The 18150-nt window shown below is 35.7% G+C and overlaps 1 protein-coding gene across 16 annotated transcripts in view; it reads right to left on the bottom strand.

Annotated features, from left to right (window-relative positions):
- The window catches only part of MYCBP2 (MYC binding protein 2), a 272286-nt gene that overhangs the window by 11355 nt on the left and 242781 nt on the right, over nt 1-18150 (bottom strand). For 13 of the 16 annotated variants that reach the window (XM_078070219.1, XM_078070224.1, XM_078070221.1 and 10 more), the window contains 13 exons: nt 16605-16844; nt 16206-16304; nt 13000-13080; nt 11694-11960; nt 10916-11199; nt 9422-9518; nt 7560-7679; nt 5908-6009; nt 4775-4903; nt 4269-4401; nt 2938-3041; nt 1564-1752; nt 662-769 (listed from right to left, as the gene is read on the bottom strand). In XM_078070219.1, the coding sequence (XP_077926345.1) occupies nt 662-769; nt 1564-1752; nt 2938-3041; nt 4269-4401; nt 4775-4903; nt 5908-6009; nt 7560-7679; nt 9422-9518; nt 10916-11199; nt 11694-11960; nt 13000-13080; nt 16206-16304; nt 16605-16844 (1953 nt within the window). The remainder of the gene's footprint in view (nt 1-661; nt 770-1563; nt 1753-2937; nt 3042-4268; nt 4402-4774; nt 4904-5907; nt 6010-7559; nt 7680-9421; nt 9519-10915; nt 11200-11693; nt 11961-12999; nt 13081-16205; nt 16305-16604; nt 16845-18150) is intronic. The other 3 variants (XM_078070220.1, XM_078070234.1, XM_078070233.1) reach the window with 1 other exon arrangement.

Raw genomic sequence — 18150 nt, 5'->3', positions numbered from 1 at the left:
GTTATGCCCTTCAAACCGGTCTGCACATCTGAAGGAAACAGGGAGAGCTTAACAGAACAAAAAGGAATGAAGAATGAATAGAGAAGGCATTGGCAATCACAATCTTAAACAAAGAAAGGTTTTTTTTTTTTTTTTTTTATTAATCATCACTGGCTTGCCAAAACAAGTTGCTACTTTGCTTACTATCTTTAAAGAGATGGGCAAAATGTCAGTATTTTCTCCTTATTTTACCTAAGATTCTAAAAGAATCTTGGTTTTCAGGCTTCATCTTTAATGGCAGGCATCAGAGCCTACAAGCACCACAGGCTCATTCATTTTGGTAGTCACCCGTTGTCATGTCACATATCTGAACTCTGAAGCGTCTGAAAGTGGTGACAAACACCCTTTAATGCATGATGATATCTAAATGAATTTTCTGATGCAATACATTTAATTTCACTTAACCAGCTTTTAATTGACACTTACTGTTTTGAAATGCATAATAGATAGAGGGATCTTATAATATTCTCTGGCATCACCTGGATGAAAAGAGCAGAAACTGATGGGGGCTGGGGGTAAAAAGTAAACTGGGAAGGACACCAAGAGATGTGGACACATTTATTCTGGAAGATGAAGATAAAGATGAAAATAGAAAGTAGATAATTTCTGATTCTCTCCATACCTTGCAAATGGGACAAGATATAAATCCAAATGTTATCCTTGGACCAAGCCATCTGTTTTCCAAAACTCGTCGGCAGCACTGTAAGTGGAATACGTGACTACAGTCCAGCTTAAATTAAAAAAAAGAGAGGGATATAAGCAAATGTGATAATAATAAACACTTGAATAACTGGCAGATTATTCAATGAAGGTGCTAGTTAAAGCAGATAAAAGAAAAATCAAGTTTAGGACAATGAAATTTCAGCACTTCTCTGTTATTCATGAAATATTAACTAGGTCTTCAGCTTCTTCCAGTTTATTACCACTTGCATATTAATGCCACCTTATAAAGAGTAAGTCAGGTTAGGGAGCAATTTAAAATTATTCCCTTTTGTATCTCATAGAAAGAAGGAACTACTGATTTAAAGATTTAAGATTTATTTTTTGAGAATATTCATTTATCTTAGAATCGTAAGAACTGAAAATATAAACAAGTGGTCAAATTTAAAAAAACATTTAGCAAACAGTAACTTCAATAATATCACTAATATTATAGACGTACGCATATACTTTACATACAGAGGTGCGTGCTACTATGTACACATCAATTACATAGTGCTACCATTTTGGGTTTTGGAAATTAAGGAGAGCAGTTACTAGATAATCTGATTATTTTTTCCTCCCTTATGAACATTTCATACATTCCATTGATTATATAGGCTCAGACAAATGACAAATGAAAGCTGAGCACACAAAATGGAAACAGAACATAAAGAGTTGGAATTTGCTCTTCAACAAACTGGGAGATACTAGGGGCACATTTTCTCCCAGTGAGGCAAGAAGTTCAGGGATCTCTTTATTTCACAGATAGATGCATTTCTATTTCCCATGTTAAATTCCAGGCACTTTATAAGCTGAGACAACCTGAATGGCTGGTGCTGCTGAGAGCGCCTCGGTGAAGCAGATCATGCACATGTCGTCGGCGTCCTGTTTCAGCGTTGTGGCACTTTTGTCGCAGCCGTGTAGACAGGGCAGACAGTGCTCTTCATTCTTGACACCTCCACACGGATGGCCACAGGGATGCGTCTTACTACAGGCTATCTTAGCATACTCCTATTAGACATAAATTATAATGGCATACAAAATATCAAAAAAGGCACACAGCCTGGTAATTATATCCATTATGTTAATTTTCCAAGATATTTCCCACAGGAAATACACATTAAGGCTATGTACCAATAAAGTTATTTTTATTCTTTTTACTTTTTTTAAGATTTTATTTATATATTTGTCTGAGAGAGAGAGAGCACAAGCAGGGGGGGAGTGGCAGCCAGAGAGAGAAGCAGGCTCCCTGCTGAGCCCTATTTTTATTCTTTATTTGAATATAACTTATGGATTATTAGCAAATTTTTTTAGTGTGTAATTTTAAAATTTTAATTTAAATTTTTTCAGTGTGTAATTTCTCTTTTAATGTGATTTAAAAAAATTTCACTTCACATAAAGAGAATGATGATAAAAAGTGAAATATAATTTTAATCTATTTATTTTTGTGCATAGTCATGAAGCAAAAAAATTCTGGATATACAATCTCCCAATCACCACCTATCCCCTCATTAAAATGGTATAAAAAACATACAGGCGGGTGCCTGGGTGGCTCAGTCGGTTGAGTGTCTGCCTTCGGCTCAGGTCATGATCCCAGGGTCCTGGGATCGAGCCCCGCATTGGGCTCCCTGCTCAGCAGGAAGCCTACTTCTTCCTCTCCCACTCCCCCTGCTTGTGTTCCCTCTCTCACTGTGTGTCTCTCTGTTACATAAATAAATAAATAATTTTAAAAAAAACAAAACAAAAAACCATACAGATATCTTTCACTAGCTGGGCCCTATCCAAGTTCTTGTCAACTGAATTGAACTGAAAATATCTGGATAGCATGAAATATGTGTATGGATGTTCAGGACTAAAGAACTCTCAAATATTGAAAGTTGATTATAGGGAAATAAGTGAATAAAGTATGTAAGAGGTCAAGGAAATGCAGTCCATAGATTTTTACCTTTTTGTAGCAAAAAAGCAAACATTAAATATTTATTATGGTGATAGTTGATAAACACACACTGTGTGGGTTTGAGAAACTTATCCATTCTCTAGCTCTGATAAAGCATTTAGCTCTTGATATGGGGAATACATTAATTTAGAAAACTGAAGTGATGCTGAGCTCTAACTCTTACTTAATATGAAGTAAATCCATCATGAGGGAATGCATGCTATTCCTACCTGGGACAGCCTGTCTAACTGCATACTCACCTGGCAGTCGGCATCAGAACACACACTGCCAACAGCAGATAACTCTGTTCCACTCCTGGAACCACAAAAGCGGCATGCTTCTGAGCTACTTGTGGTGGGCTTGCCTAGGTTCAAGCAGAAAAAGAAAAATCCTCCTTAAGAATATGTTTTCTACATATTTTAATACAACTAATAAAAAAAAAACCAACAAGAAAATCAGGTTTGTATCAGTTGCTATCTCTGGGAAACCAGCCAGGCAGTTTTACAGTGGAAGGGTTGTAAAAGCTGTTGTAATTATAAAGTAACTAATCACAAAAAAAGGGACAAGAATCTAAAGACCTATCTGAAGCCAAACAGATAGCAGGTTGAGCAGATATGGCAAATACCCAGCTCCAAAAGCACAGTTCCAGATAAAATATAATAATAAAATTAAATAAGAATACACAGAAGATAAACCTTTAAGAATTTATATAATGACAAAATTACAAGGCATAGAAGAAAACCTATTGTTAGAGAATATGAAACTTGAAAAAAGAATTCCCATCTAAGGAACTAGCATTGACAGAGCAATATGTAAAGGAAATTAAATGTTTGAAACAGTCAAAGAAGGAACACAATCCATAAAACAAGAACAGAACAACAGGAAAAAGCACAGGAAGATACAAAAATGCAGACCAAGCTCATTTTAAAACACAGATACAAAAATTCTAAATATAATAGTAATACACGGAATTCAGCAATATTTACAGGAAAAATAGGTTTTTAAAAAGGATAGTTTAATTCATGAATACAAGAATGGTTAAACATTAGAAGATTTATTAATGTAATATATGACCTTGATAGATTATAGGAGAAAAAAAAAATCAGCTATGAGAAAAAAAGACCACGTTCTTGTAGCATGAAGAAGTACTCCTATATAGAGTCAAATTTGTTCAGATTTGCACTTAACTAACTCCAACATCAAAAATTTGTGTCAGTCAGACAAATGGCAGGCTACAGAGGTACTGAAAATTAAGAATTTGTAAGATTAAATATTACTTTAAGCTGAGAATATAACCAGATTTACTTTAGAAAAAAATAAAAAATGGAAAACCATGTGTTTTGGAGATAAAATGACTTGCTCAAGGGAACATAGCTAGTGAGTGACAAACCAGGTTTCCTGACTTGTAGTTTAATGCCCTCTCTATTACAGGACATTGTCCAGTACATATAATAATACAGTCAGCAATCAATGATGTTATAGTTATCAGAATATACTCAAAATAATCCACATTAAATAATTCACAGTAAGTAAATAATATCTAGTTAAATCCTAAGCAGCAGGCATGGTTCAATCTTAAATCTTCTGCTACCTGTGTGTTCTCGGAACTCCACCATTGCCTTCATTGTTTTAGAATCTGCTAGTGCCATCAACCAGAACAATTTGGTTCTACCACAACCTTCGTGAAGGTCAACCTTGATAGCTTCTTCTTCTTCTTTGAAGACCTATTGTTTCATTAAAGAAAAGGGAAAAATACTTTTTTCACTCTGAAGGAGGAAGTATAAAATTTAATTACTCAATAACAATAACGGTTTTTATTTACTAAGCACTCTAAGAAGTTTTGGACATTTCCAATCTTGTCCTGAATCTTGACAACGGCCCCATTTTTATAAATGTGGAAACTAAGTTTGAGAGGTTAGCCAACTGTCTTGGTTTACACAGCGATAAATGAGACAGTTGGGAACTCCACTGAGGCTCTGATTGCAAAGTCCCTTTCTTCCCATCACAGCAAGCCTCCTTCCCACATTTATTTCAAAATTTACTGAACATATCCTATGCTCCAGATACTGCTCCGCACGTACAGACAGAAGCTGTCACCTGTCTTTGATGAGTCTTGGTTCGCCGATGAAGATGAAGGAATCTGTCACAGTCAGTGCACAGATTTCCACATACGTTGCATAAAATGATGGCCGCAGTTTCTCCATCGTCATGGTTGTCACACATAGGCTGAAACAAGGTGTTCCCACATGTCACATTACATTTACAAGAATGCCGCAGATGCTCATACAAATGGAATGTAATTTATTTACAACAATAACGTTATTGTTCTGAAGTCTATTAGGAATTTAGAAGCTGAACATTAAACAGAATTATGGCAAGTGTACTTAAGTACAAAAACCCCTCAAAACCCTTAATTCAATAATTAATGTGCTGAGCAGGTTTAATGATTTTTTAAAACAAATTTTTTTAAAGATTTTATTTATTTGAGAGAGAGAGAGAGACTGAGAGAGAGAGAGAGAGAGCATGAGAAGGGGAGGGTCAGAGGGAGAAGCAGACCCCCCGCTGAGCAGGGAGCCCGATGCGGGACTCGATCCTGGGACTTCAGGATCATGACCTGAGCCGAAGGCAGTTGCTTAACCAACTAAGCCACCGAGGCGCCCGGTTTAATGATTAATAAAATAAACATGTATACTTTGATTAATGACTTAAGAAACTTTCTTGCCCCTAGGTTCAAACATCCTGTATGCTAAATGAATAAATGATTCATTCTGAAACTTGAACATTAGTGAGAAAATGTTGAAAGGGCCTTTATAAAGTCTTCCCTTCCAGTGTACCTAGGGATACCTATTCAAACTACTTTAAGTACTGTGTATTTGTGAATAAATGGTATGTCATGGTGCCTCTCTTACTGCTTTATTTACTTCTAACCCTAAGACTGATAACATTTAGAGTAAAATCTAGATATACAATGAGAGTGTGGCTAAAAACACATTTTAATATGGTGCAAACAAGACTCAGAGAAGAAGGGGAAAGCTCTTTTACATAATTAAAGCCCCTAACAAACTACGAAGAGGGGACCCTAAGTGAAACAGACTTGTGAGATGACCGTGGGCAATGTGACACAATTTTCCGCTAATTGTGGAATTTTGATTTGCAGGTTCGTTTTTTTGTTTTTGTTTTTTTTTTAATGCTAAGCTACAGCTTACTTTATAAGACAATTCTGGTCTTACCATTTGTTTTTGCTGTCCATCCTTTCCCATCCATCTCCCTGAAGAGAGACGATCTACATGGTCCTGATCCAGCACGCACAGTGAAGCCAGAGCAAGCCAGAGCTGTAACAGGAAAGGCTGTTATAATACTGAATTTTTAGAAAGGCTTAGAAAACACTGACTGCCTGACACATGATAACAGCTCAACAAATGCTAGCTGAATTTGGAAATACATGGAGACCCAGTGGCACTCAGGTTTTCTGACGTGGTACCAGGCACATGTGCTCATGGCTGTATGGGCCACGTGCACAGTATATTTACTGACTGCTGCTGGATGAACCATTCTGGTTTTTACCTGACATATAAGATTATCCTTTATTGGTCTACTGTGGAAGCAATGTATCAGTAAATGAATTTACATATTGAGTATTTACTGTACCCATGCCTCTTGCAAATTTTCCCATCTAGCGTCATCTGCCTGAGGCACTACGTTCCAAGCAAGGTGGCACAATGACTGTTCAATTTTACACAGTCCCATAAGTAGGCGGGGACATGTTAAATCCTTCTGCAGAGTAACAGCTCCTCAGAAGTCTCTGTATGCCCCTAAACGCCTAGCACTATCCTTGGTATACTTTGTCAGAAATAAGTATATGTCTAGCAAGCTTTAGAAAATAGCCTCAGAAACAGTTTAAAACTTTCTGAAGGCTTAAAGGGTAAGCTTCAGTTTTACACAGAAGGATATATTTCTTCATTACCGAAAAATAGTTAATTATTTAAGAAGTGCTTATGAGTGTCACTGGACATGAACAGGAAGACGGAAAAATAGAAAAAGGAAAAACAGAAACAGAAACCTGAAGTGTGCAAGGAGAAAGGGGGAGTGCAGAAGGAAAGAGCGTGCGTGCATGGTGCTAAAGCTCTGTTGTAGAGGAACTGCTTCACTTGTCACACTCAATAACAGCACGGCATCAAGTGGCCTTTTCTGCCCCAGAGAAAGACAATTTGTCTTCCTTTCCAGACTTCTGAAGATTAAATCAAACGATTTCTGCCAGTGTTTGCTTCTTCCTAATGCTGCCACACTGCCCTGCTTCAAGGAAATCCCTAATCTCTTTTGGAAGTACACAGGACATGAAATTTGGTAGGTCAAAAATGACTATAGATGTCTCATCGGAAGAATGCAATCCTACTCTCTAGCTAAGAGATTTTGCCCCACTCTGCCCAGGGCTTATACTTTTTGCTTTTTTTTTAAAGTAAGGTCTGTAAATCCAATAGGTAGGCTCTACTTTAGAATAATTAGGCCATACCAAATGAGTAAGGGAGGGCCTTGTCTTTGAAGGACCCTCAGTCTATCTGAGCATAATGCTGACACTAAATTTACTGTGTAAGCTATGGTAAATACATTATTAGAAAGACAACAAAAGGGAACTTAGCCTTTTCTAACCAGTTGATCCTTAGCTTCCCAAATAATAACAAAAACAAGGGATAAAGAACACATAACAATGAATGTTTATAACCACTATACTTAGTTCATAATTCCAAAAAGCCTTTCACACCTTTTCCGTAAATACAGTATTTGGTAAAAAAAAAAAAAAAATTGGATTAAGTTGACTTATTGATTTAAGTTTGTTCAAACCTATTACTGCAACGATACAGACCAAATGAAAAGAAACTCCTACCCTAGTTGTTGCAATACATCTCACTGGAGATCTAAATTCTTCCTCCATCTTGGTCAAGGCAATGATGGTTTCTGCAATGGCATTTTTTGTCACTCGGGACCATGCTTCAGACAGATGACCCTGTTGAGCAGGAGAGAATAATTTAGTAAGCAACCAGAAACGTATAATTGTAATAGTAAATTCTCTTCTCTTAAACGACATCTCATCAAAAAGGAAAGATTTGTTAGTGCAACTTTTTTTAAAAGATTTTATTTATTTATTTGAGATAGAGAGAGAAAGAGAGAGAGCATGAGTGGGGGGAAGAGCAGAGGGAGAGGAAGAAGTAGACTCCATGCTGAGTGCGGAGCCCGCTGTGGGGCTCAATCCCACGATGCTGAGATCATGACCTGAGCCAGAAATCAAGAGTTGGACAATCAACCGAGTGAGCTACCCACGTGCCCCTGTTAGCGCAGCTTTAGATTCAGGGGCATACTTTTGAAATAAAAATCCTTCACAACTCTATGAAAAATTCAACTTCTAATCACTATTTTAATGATTGTAAAGTAAATAAAAAGTTAGGTTCTCAATACTCTTAATCTATACAGCTCAAGAGTATTTCCTCTTATGTTTAGATAAAAACAGAAGTACTAAAGTACCTATGCTTCAGAAATTCCAATTATGAAGCTTTGTTATTTAACACAAAATTTATATAGCTAAGTTAATTGCTTTTAGATGAATATTACTAGAACCCAAGAGCATAAATGGGTTCACATTACAACTACTTTTATTTATTTATTTTTAAAAAATATTTAATTAATTTATTTATTTGAGAGATAGAGCAAAAGAGCACAAGCAGGGGCAGTGGCAGAGGGAGAGGAAGACGCAGGCTCCGTGCTGAGCAGGGAGCTGGACATGGGACTCGATCCCAGGACCCAGGGATCATGACCTGAGCCGAAAGTAGATACTTAACTGGCTGAGCCCCCCAGATGCCCCTACAACTACTTTTATTTGCTAACTTGATTTTTGCTGAACATAAACACCTGACTACCACAGAATTTAGGTGTTCCTAAATATTTTTCCTTAGTATTTTCATCCAGTGAACATCCTGAGAAAGACTTGTTGAAAAGTGAGAAAGTTCTCCATTACTCCAACTGAGGAAATGTCCTTGCTATTGGGAACAGTGACAGAAATTCCTATCTCCCCAGAATATCCTCTCTTGCCTCTCCTCCATATGCTATCAGTCTCTTAAAGGGCAGTTCCAGTCCCTCTCCTCCTCCAGAATGTTTTGTCTGCTCTACCTCTCAGGAGCCCACATTCCACAGCATCTTGCCCTCCTGAGCCTGAACATATAATGGAATGTGAGGAAACTAGCATTATGGAGCAACCAGTAAGAGCCAGGTACTCTGAGAAGTAATTCCCTTTTCTCTACACACCCGGATCTCCCTGAAAAGAACATCTAAAGACAATGATAGAGAATATTAATAAAGAAGAGTAGAAGTTTTATAAACCAGGAGAACTAGGGAGAATGAGAAACTTTCACTTTGGGGAGCCCTGTTTTTCCTTTAGGGTTTTGGACTCAGGCTGATTTGTAGGGCTCAAAAAAGTGTATTTTATTTTTTAAGTTTTAAAGTCTTAGAAGACTAATATAACAATTCTCAAGTAAATTAATTGGGAAGCTTGAAATGAACAGTTTACACAAAGGACAAATTAATCACTGACCGAAAAGACGAACGGCATGATAGTTAACCTACTAAACGAGGCTTTAAGTAAAACAAAATAACATCAGTGTACTTCTGCTATTGATGTAGCAGAATAAGCTGCTTGTTTTAATCAGATTTTGACTACACTTCAGTGACATAATGATCAGGAGGATGGGAACTCACTGCCGCCATATCCTTGATAAGTTTAATGATGATCTCTGAGATCTGGGTAGGAGTTGAGCCCTTCATCCACCAATGACTTTCACCTCGACGGACATAACTATAAAGAAAAGTCAGCATTTGCAAACTATTCAGTGACAGTTACAGATAAATATGATGAAAAGTACTTCAGCATGCATTTTAATTTTTTGAATGATTCAAACAATTTAAGAATTTTAAAAAGAAATTAATCAAGATATTACCCATAATTTATCTCTTCAACCCTGAGAGTAGCTATTCTGATACATGTTCCCTTCAGGTATTTGTTTATAAACTATTTTTGTACCCTGCATCTTCTAGAACAGAGCTGTTCAAAGCATATCTAAGGACCACAAACCATTTTTTACCAATCCACATAGAGATATTAAGGGCTTGTGCCAGAATATGTCAACTACATCATTGAGTACACTACTCTACTTCAGCTGACATTTTTTTTTTTCTTTTGTTAAGACTATCTAGATGAAGAAAGCAACACACTGATTTACATTCTGGTGTTATTTAATATCATGAACTGGCTCTTTGACTAGTACTTTCCAGATGTCTAATTTTCTGCTTTTACACACAATTCGGTAACAAACTTCCTTGCATATATCTTTGTGCACACGTATAAACATTTCTGAGGGAAATAATTCTAGAAGTAGAACTGGTTGGTCAAAGGATAAGCATATTTTAAATACAGTGATATGTTATTAAACTGACATCCAAAAAGGCTGCAGTAATCTACATTAGATGCCATAAAAAATGCTTATTTCTTCATAATGCTGCCAAGACAAAGATATTTTCCTATCGTTTTAATCTATATTTCTCTGATTCCCAGCAAAGTGTCTTTTTGTTTGTCTACGGGCATTTGTAATTTTTCTTCTTGGAACTAACTGCTCTTGTCATGTATTTTTCTATCAGTTGTCTTTTCCCATTAATCTGTGGTCATTTTTTAAATATTATGACTAGTAATTCATTCTCTACTATATAGATATTAAGTATTTTCAAGTCAGTTTATATTTTAAAAACATTTTCATATAATTAACTTTCATTTTTATGTAGCCAAATCTGAGAATTTTTCCTCTGTGACATTTGGGTTCTGTGTTTTAAGGAGGTCTTCCTGGATTAAAGATTACAAAAATATTCTTCTATAATTTGTCCTAGTAGATTTTTAAAAGAAATATACATAAAGCTTTAATTGATCTCAAGTTTATTTCTGTATATGGTGTGAGATAGGGGCCTACGATATTTTTTCTACATGAGAAGTATTCCAACAACATATATTCGACACACTTTCCTTTCCCCACTAACTTGAAACTACACTTTTATTACATACAGCATTTTCTTTTATACATGGATTAGTCATTTATGGCTTCTATTTGGTAAACAAACAAGGTGGAATTTGAAATCCTGTCTTAATTCTCTAAATAGTGGCTCCCTCTGTTCTATTTTAGTACTAAAACAGATGCAACGACCAACCTGGAATTGAAAATCATTGGAAGAGTAACTGTTGTAACACCTTTGCCCACAGTGGTACCAGCTGTTCCTGTGATGGTAGTTCCTTTGGCTTTGAGCTGCACTGTGAGTGCTTTGGCAATGCATCCCAGAAACATGTCCAAGATACCTAGTTTATTCCAATCTCCTTTTTCTGTTGAGTGAATGATATCACTGATATCTGCTGGGGGAAGGGATTTCACTCCTATGATGCTGGCCAGACGATTAGGGGTCACTTCAGGCAACACCCGTCTTAGTAAGGAGGTTACCTGACAAGAAAAATAAAAGGAAAGAATTCCTCTTAAAGATTGGTGTTCTAAAGTTCTCATTTTTTTAAATGAGCCTAGCTGCCATTCTATGACTTCAAAAGCTTTCAGAAGGACAGAAGTATGACTTAAACACTATTTTAATTTCTGAAGTGGTAATTAGCCCTCCAGAGCAGCAAGAAAAAAACATGTCTTTATTTGGTCAGGAATAAAGAAACATTACACATTTCATGGTAATAAGACAACCAGTAGACAGGATACTCTTTATCGCACTAGCATAGTAATAAAATGGAACATATTTTGCTCTTCCATATTCTCAATACAATGAGTCAAAAATAAAAAGCATGTAGTTAAGATACAATTCAAAAAAACAAATAACAAAACAAAAAATAAAGATCAATAGTTAAGACCCTAAGGTGATTCTCTTTGATAGTGTAATTTTTAACAGTGTTTCAAGGAACAAAGTAAACCAAAAGGTAAGTGGTATGACCAGTCACCTGTCTCTGGACTCGAGGAGAGGCCGTATGGAGCAGTGAAAAGAGATCCTGGAGCAGAGTTAGCTGCTGAGCCAGATACTGGCGGCCCACGTTAGAGCCACTCAGGGCTAAGACCATAGAGAGCAGCTCAAAGCAGTAAGCATCAGAGGAGGCATCTTCATCATTGGGCTGAGAATTGGCATTTTCTTTGCTTGATATAGCATGTTCCCATTCTTCACGAACTCTGGTGGCCTCCATGCGAATAGCCTGGACGATGTGAGCACACACCTATTTAAAGACAACATAAAGAAAATGTAAAAACATATTTGTAAATCTGATTTACTACTTCTAGTAAAAAAAAAAAGACAAGAATATTAGTTGATACTCAATTTAATACTCTTTCTCCCCATTAATTCTCCATCATGCTATTTTCTTAACTCATCTTAAAAACAATTAAGGAAAACTAGCAGACCCATGAATAAAAATCATAATATTTAAATCAACTACTATGTAGAAACTATTTATATACAAGTTACCAATACCCCTGCCTGTGGTTTAAGACATCAAATTAATCAAAGCAAATTACCATATTTTATCACTTCTAAGGCATATTTTCCTTCCACATATTATTAATATTTCTATTCATAATGTGTTTTATAATTGATGGCATTCACAATGTAATTGGCAGCAAATTTTCTTTTTTTAGTGATACATGAGATAACAGCACATTTTATAACTGGTAGCATCTAAGATTCAGTGAAACACTGTTAAAAAGATAAAGCACAGATGAATTTATTTATTTATACAAGATTTAATGATGTTGAAAGTTAAAATGATGGGCTAATGTAAAGCCAGTGTTTTATTTGACTTCTGAAGGGCTAATTATTATGTTATGTAGGTACCCCATTATATGAACAATCTAGCACTACTCCATCTCCTTATAATTAAAAATATTAACACTGATTTAGTTAACACTATAATTGCTCAGAAAAAAAAAATCAACCGACACACAAAAAAACAGTGGGAAAAGGAATACAGAAAATGCAAATGAAATTTGATGTAGCTGGATATTTGACACCAAAATGAAACAATCTACCTGAAAATGAGAAATAACAAAGAGCAGCAAGGTAAGAAAGTTAACATTCATAACAAAATCTTTAAAGTGATGCAGGTATGCCAATATACTCCTTCCTCTCTAGAAAAAGGCAGACACATTCTACAGGACCTATGAAAGAGTCAGCATAAAAAAGCCTCCATAAATTTTGGAAAACACTTTACACCCTAAAAACAAAAACTGATGAAGACAATGAAATGGCTATTTACCAACCTGTTTTTGTAAATTAGTCAGCTTACTCCTGCTGAATATGATTCCAACCATATGTTCTTTCAGGTCGGCATCTGATGTTGCCTTTACATAGAAAAAGGGGGGAGAAAAAAAAAAACCCAGGCTCTTTGAATAAAATTTGTATATTTGATCTTAAAGTATCTTGAGAAATAACTATGCAGGTATTTTTATAAGGTGAATTTATTTTAAATTGAGGTCTGTAACACTAAGACAAAGGATAAAGTTTGAAGAAACCACTATTGGTTAAGGTTGACCATAAAAAAAAAAAAAAAGGCAAAATTTCTGAATTTAAGAAATCCAGAGAAGCATACTTTCTTTTCATGAACTTCTTTAATCTGTCAGTTTGGGCTACTTTGATTACATCTATTTCTAAATTGTGAGTATCCTACATTTAGTTTTTAGAACTCAGAAAATGGTATTTGGTTAAAAGGGAAATTTCCTAACAAAACTCTATAATGGTGTTCTTAGATTAGGCTAATCTACCACTAACAGGAGTCAAAGAAACATATCATAAGAAGAGACAAAGGCTGACATTTTATAGTGCTTATTATGTGAATGGCACTCTCCTAAGGTATAGATACACAGCTATATAGTTACCACATACACATACTCTTAATCTTCACAACAAGCCCATTAGGTAAATATGATGTTTTATTTTACAGGTAAGAAAAGTGAGGCAAAGCTACTCTTCTAAGAATAAAAAATGACTCTTAGCCTCACTTTTCTTAGGATAAAGAAAGCTACAAGAGAATGTAACGCCCACTTTAACAATGAGAAGAAGCTGATAATCTACAAAACCATATAATTTTTGGTATCCATTGGACAGCTGAGGTTTGCAACCAGGTAAACTAAAATCCAAATAGACAAATCCAAATAGCTGGACACTTCAAAACTTTCTCTGCACTTGACAGAACAAGTAGATGAGCAACCAAAAATCAGTAAAGCTCTTGAAGACTTGAACAAAAGTATCAACCAACTTCAATTGATATTTATAGAACCCCCTCACAGAACAAAAGCAGAGTTCAATTTCTTTTCAGGTGCATGTGGACATTCACTAAAATATGAGTCAGAATTCAAATCTTAACAATTTTTTTTTTTTTTTTTCAAGATTTTATTTATTTATTTGACAGAGAGACACACAGCGAGAGAGGGAACACAAGCAGGGGGAAGGTCAGAGGGAGAAGCAGGCTTCCCGCTGAGCAGGGAGCCCGATGCGGGGCTCGATCCCAGGACCCTGGGACCATGACCTGAGCCGAAGGCAGACGCTTAACGACTGAGCCACCCAGGCGCCCCCTCAAATCTTAACAATTTTAAAAGGACTGAAATTATACAAAGTATATTCTTTGACTGCTACAAATTACACTAGAAATTAGTAATAGAAAGCTATTTGAAAAATCCCCAAATATTTAGAAATTAACAAGAAACTTCTAAATTATCCAGGGGTCAAAGAAGAAATCGAAATAGAAATAAAAAAAGTATTCTGAACTAAATGAAATGAAAAAAAAATATAACCAACACACCAAATTTGTGACACTCAACTAAAGCAGTGCTAAGAAGAAAACTGTACCATTACTTATATGAAAAAAAGAAAGATCTCAAGTCTTTGAAACTAGAAAGAGAACAAATCAAACACAAAGCAAATAAATGGAAAGAAGTAATAAAAAGAGACACATCACTACAGATACTATTGATATTAAAAGGATAATAAGCATATATTATTAACAACTTACACCAAAAAATTTACAAAAATTCATCAAACAATACAGTTTAAAAGGATGAATTTTTTCCTTATCTAAATTCTACTTTAAAAACCTGACGTAAAAAATGATTCTCTTAATAATTGTGCTACTTCATGGGCATCTTACCACTAGCATAAACTTTCCCAAGCAACCTTAACATCTCAACCTACACACTCCTACTATTAGGCCAGCCTCTCAGTGAGCCCTGCTCCCATCCCCTCTGTCAATCTAACTCTGACCCATTCCCTTTCAGGTCCAAGTCATACCCAATACCTACCAAAAGCCTCTTTTGACCACTGCAGGGCACAATACTTCTAATGTACTCTGAAACCCTGTGAAATGCACAATGTTTTCACGTACATAAAAAATTGATTATATGCTACATAGTATCCCTACTGATTTCTTTTTTGGGGTGTGTGTTTAAAGGTTCGTATCTAAGAACGGAACACAAACTTTCTGAGGGCTTGGTACCAGTTGTCATAGTTATTTAGCACAGAACTGCCATTTGCTAAAATTCAGTTGATTTAATGAATAGTCACACACTCTTGCAGTCATTCAAATGATATCCCCACAGGATGCTAAAAGAAACAACCAGAGTTTATAAAATCTTATTTTCTACAGACCCCAAATAGAAAGATGTGAGTGGATGACTTAGACATTACTATATCAGAAGGCACAGGGCTAGACTAGATAAGTCCTTGAAATTATCTTTCAAAAGGCTGCCAAGGTGATTATCTGTAGTATCTAATGACATAAGAATATTGAGACCAGTCAGGGTTGACCTCTTTTTGGAAAAAGATGAGGTTTTCCTCTTGCTTTAGAGTAGACCAAATAAGTAAAGGCAAACACACTTTAAAAGAAATTTCAAGAACAAGATGAAGAACAAGTTATTCCAATAAAAATATACTGAATGCATGTGTGTTTTATGCCATGGATATAAAGACAAATCAGATATGCACTTGGTCTTTAAGAAGCTACGATTTAGTAGAAGAGACACAAATATGTCTATATAAACAAACATATGAAAGAAATTGAGAAGAGACTCATAGAAACTACGATGAAGTTTAGCAGAAGGAAAACTGCATATTGTTGGGGGAAACATAAAGAAGATTCCTGGAGAAGACAGTATTTTTGAACTGGACTGTGAAGGGCAGATTAAATGGAGGAAGAAGATCATCGATGGTGCACAGTACAGTAAATGACTAAGCTGATTTTACAGATCAAACAGAGCAAATTTTGTTACTTACAATACTAGCTAGATCATATATAAACAAATAATTTCTTTTGATAGTTTCTTCATCTTCTGCTAATTAAAGTAAAAAACATTAACTGCATATAAACTAATATCACCTATCTATTAAAATACATGGCAATAGATGGATTATTTCACTGAACAAAAATAAGAAAATGAAAAAGGGAAATAAATATGTTTAGAATACAAATAAATACATTGTATACTTTTTCCTCTCCTTCAGGTGATGACAATAGTGCTTTTTCCTCTTGTTCCGGTGTAGGTTCAGCATCTCCAGAGATGAGTTTTCCAAATACCTGATGAAGACAGGAACATGAGAAGGAATCAATGTGTGAAAGCTAAAGGATGCATGAGCTAATTCTGCAGGTTTTATAATATTACTATGCTATTCTTGCTATACACCACTACTTTTAAGAGTTATGAGTGCAAAATGAAACACAGGAGTTTTGGGCTATAAGAGGAGGAAATGGGTCACATCTGTTGCCAGCCATCTCTAACTTGTTTTACAAAGTATTTTGTTACTATTTTGGTATTATTATTGAATAAGATTTTATTTCAGGGTATCCTGTGCTAGGTTATGTAGTGAGGACACTCACTTGAGATGTAATAAGTCTGAACACTCGCAGAGTCTCGGCTTCACAGTTCCTTTGCTGGGCCACGCTGGCTGAAATCTGGCCAGCAATTTTGGTGCTTTCGCCATCCTTCCAGCCCAGGACTTTTACTTGTCGAACTCTCAGCGTATTTTCTGGGCCCTTTAATTCAATCTTGATGATGTGATTATCCCCTCCTGGAAGTTCACTTGTTACCCAACCGATGTGCCTGGAATCCAGATCAACCTAGCACAACAGAAAAGGGATAGAAACCTGATACAGCTGTCTGACTCTCTTATCACTGTCCTGGACTTAGCGCTAATAACAGCAAGCTCAAATCACAAAGACTTGCGCAGGGACCAAGGTTTACTGTGTTACTTCACACTGATTATCTTAAACCTTGTGAGGGTAATACTACAGTAGCTATTATACAGATGAAATGAGGTTAAAACAGGTTGAAGGATTCTCAGTATGAGATGGAGTTGAGAATTAAAATGCAGGTGTGAGTACTTTCCAGGGATAAGTTTTATAAGTAACATCATCAATCAATTTATGTGACTGCCCTTTCCCTACACTGACTGTAAGTGGAAACACTCACAAGGTCAGCATCGGGCCCTGTTTTGTGCATCTTCACATTAAAGCACCATTTGAAGATAAGCATTTTTTTTTTAAAAGATGAACATTTTTGATGTGCAGTTACTTAATATGTTTTACTTTTGAAGAAAAATTATATGTTACTTCACATTTGTGATTCCTTATTTCACTGCATTTCATTGAGAATATAACTTTTTTTCAAGGATTAAATTTCAATGCACTGTGAAATGGTTTTTGACACTATTCACTTGATAAAATGAAAACTGTTCTTATGGTATTTGATGTCGAAGAGAAATGACCTAGGACTTCTACATTATTTATACAGACATCTAAATTGATATTATTTTAATTGATAATGCCAATTTTCTAGAAAGAGCATTGAGCATAAATAAATAGTATCTCACTGAATAGGATTATTTCCCTAAATTTTTTAGCCTTTAAAACAAAATCTACTATTTGTTTAATCCAAAATCTCAATTCATTCTTTCAATATGATTCGAAAAACAAAGCAAAACAAGTGGTCAACATTTATGGGATGAAGGAACTAGAAAAGAACAGCTTCGGTAAAGTTTCACTAACACAAGTCAGTTTATACAGAATCTCAGATACATGCCCAAACAAAACCTAACTTGTTTCTAGAGACGGTGTGTAAATCAACTTGCAGCCTGGATACAGTTTTAGTTTTATAAGTGATAGATTTTCAGGCTAGAGGACAATAATCTACATTTTAACCTGAAGAGTAGGTGTTGATTGTGAATTGATCTATGATGCATTTAAGGCACTCTGACTCTTTGTAAGGAGCTGGAGGCAGAGTGGAGGACTGTTAGGTACAGTATAATCACTCATGACAGGAGAACATTTAGGGCACTAACGGATAAGATGTTTAGCACAGGGATGGTTGTAAATGTTCCTATATCTGGACTATTTGTCAGTTTAGTGTTTCGTAAACAGATGATTT

This window comes from Halichoerus grypus, chromosome 4 (genome assembly GCF_964656455.1).
Source record: "Halichoerus grypus chromosome 4, mHalGry1.hap1.1, whole genome shotgun sequence".
Lineage (NCBI taxonomy): Eukaryota > Metazoa > Chordata > Mammalia > Carnivora > Phocidae > Halichoerus > Halichoerus grypus.
The sequence above is the reverse complement of the archived record's forward strand: the minus strand, read 5'-3'. Positions and strand labels throughout refer to the sequence as shown.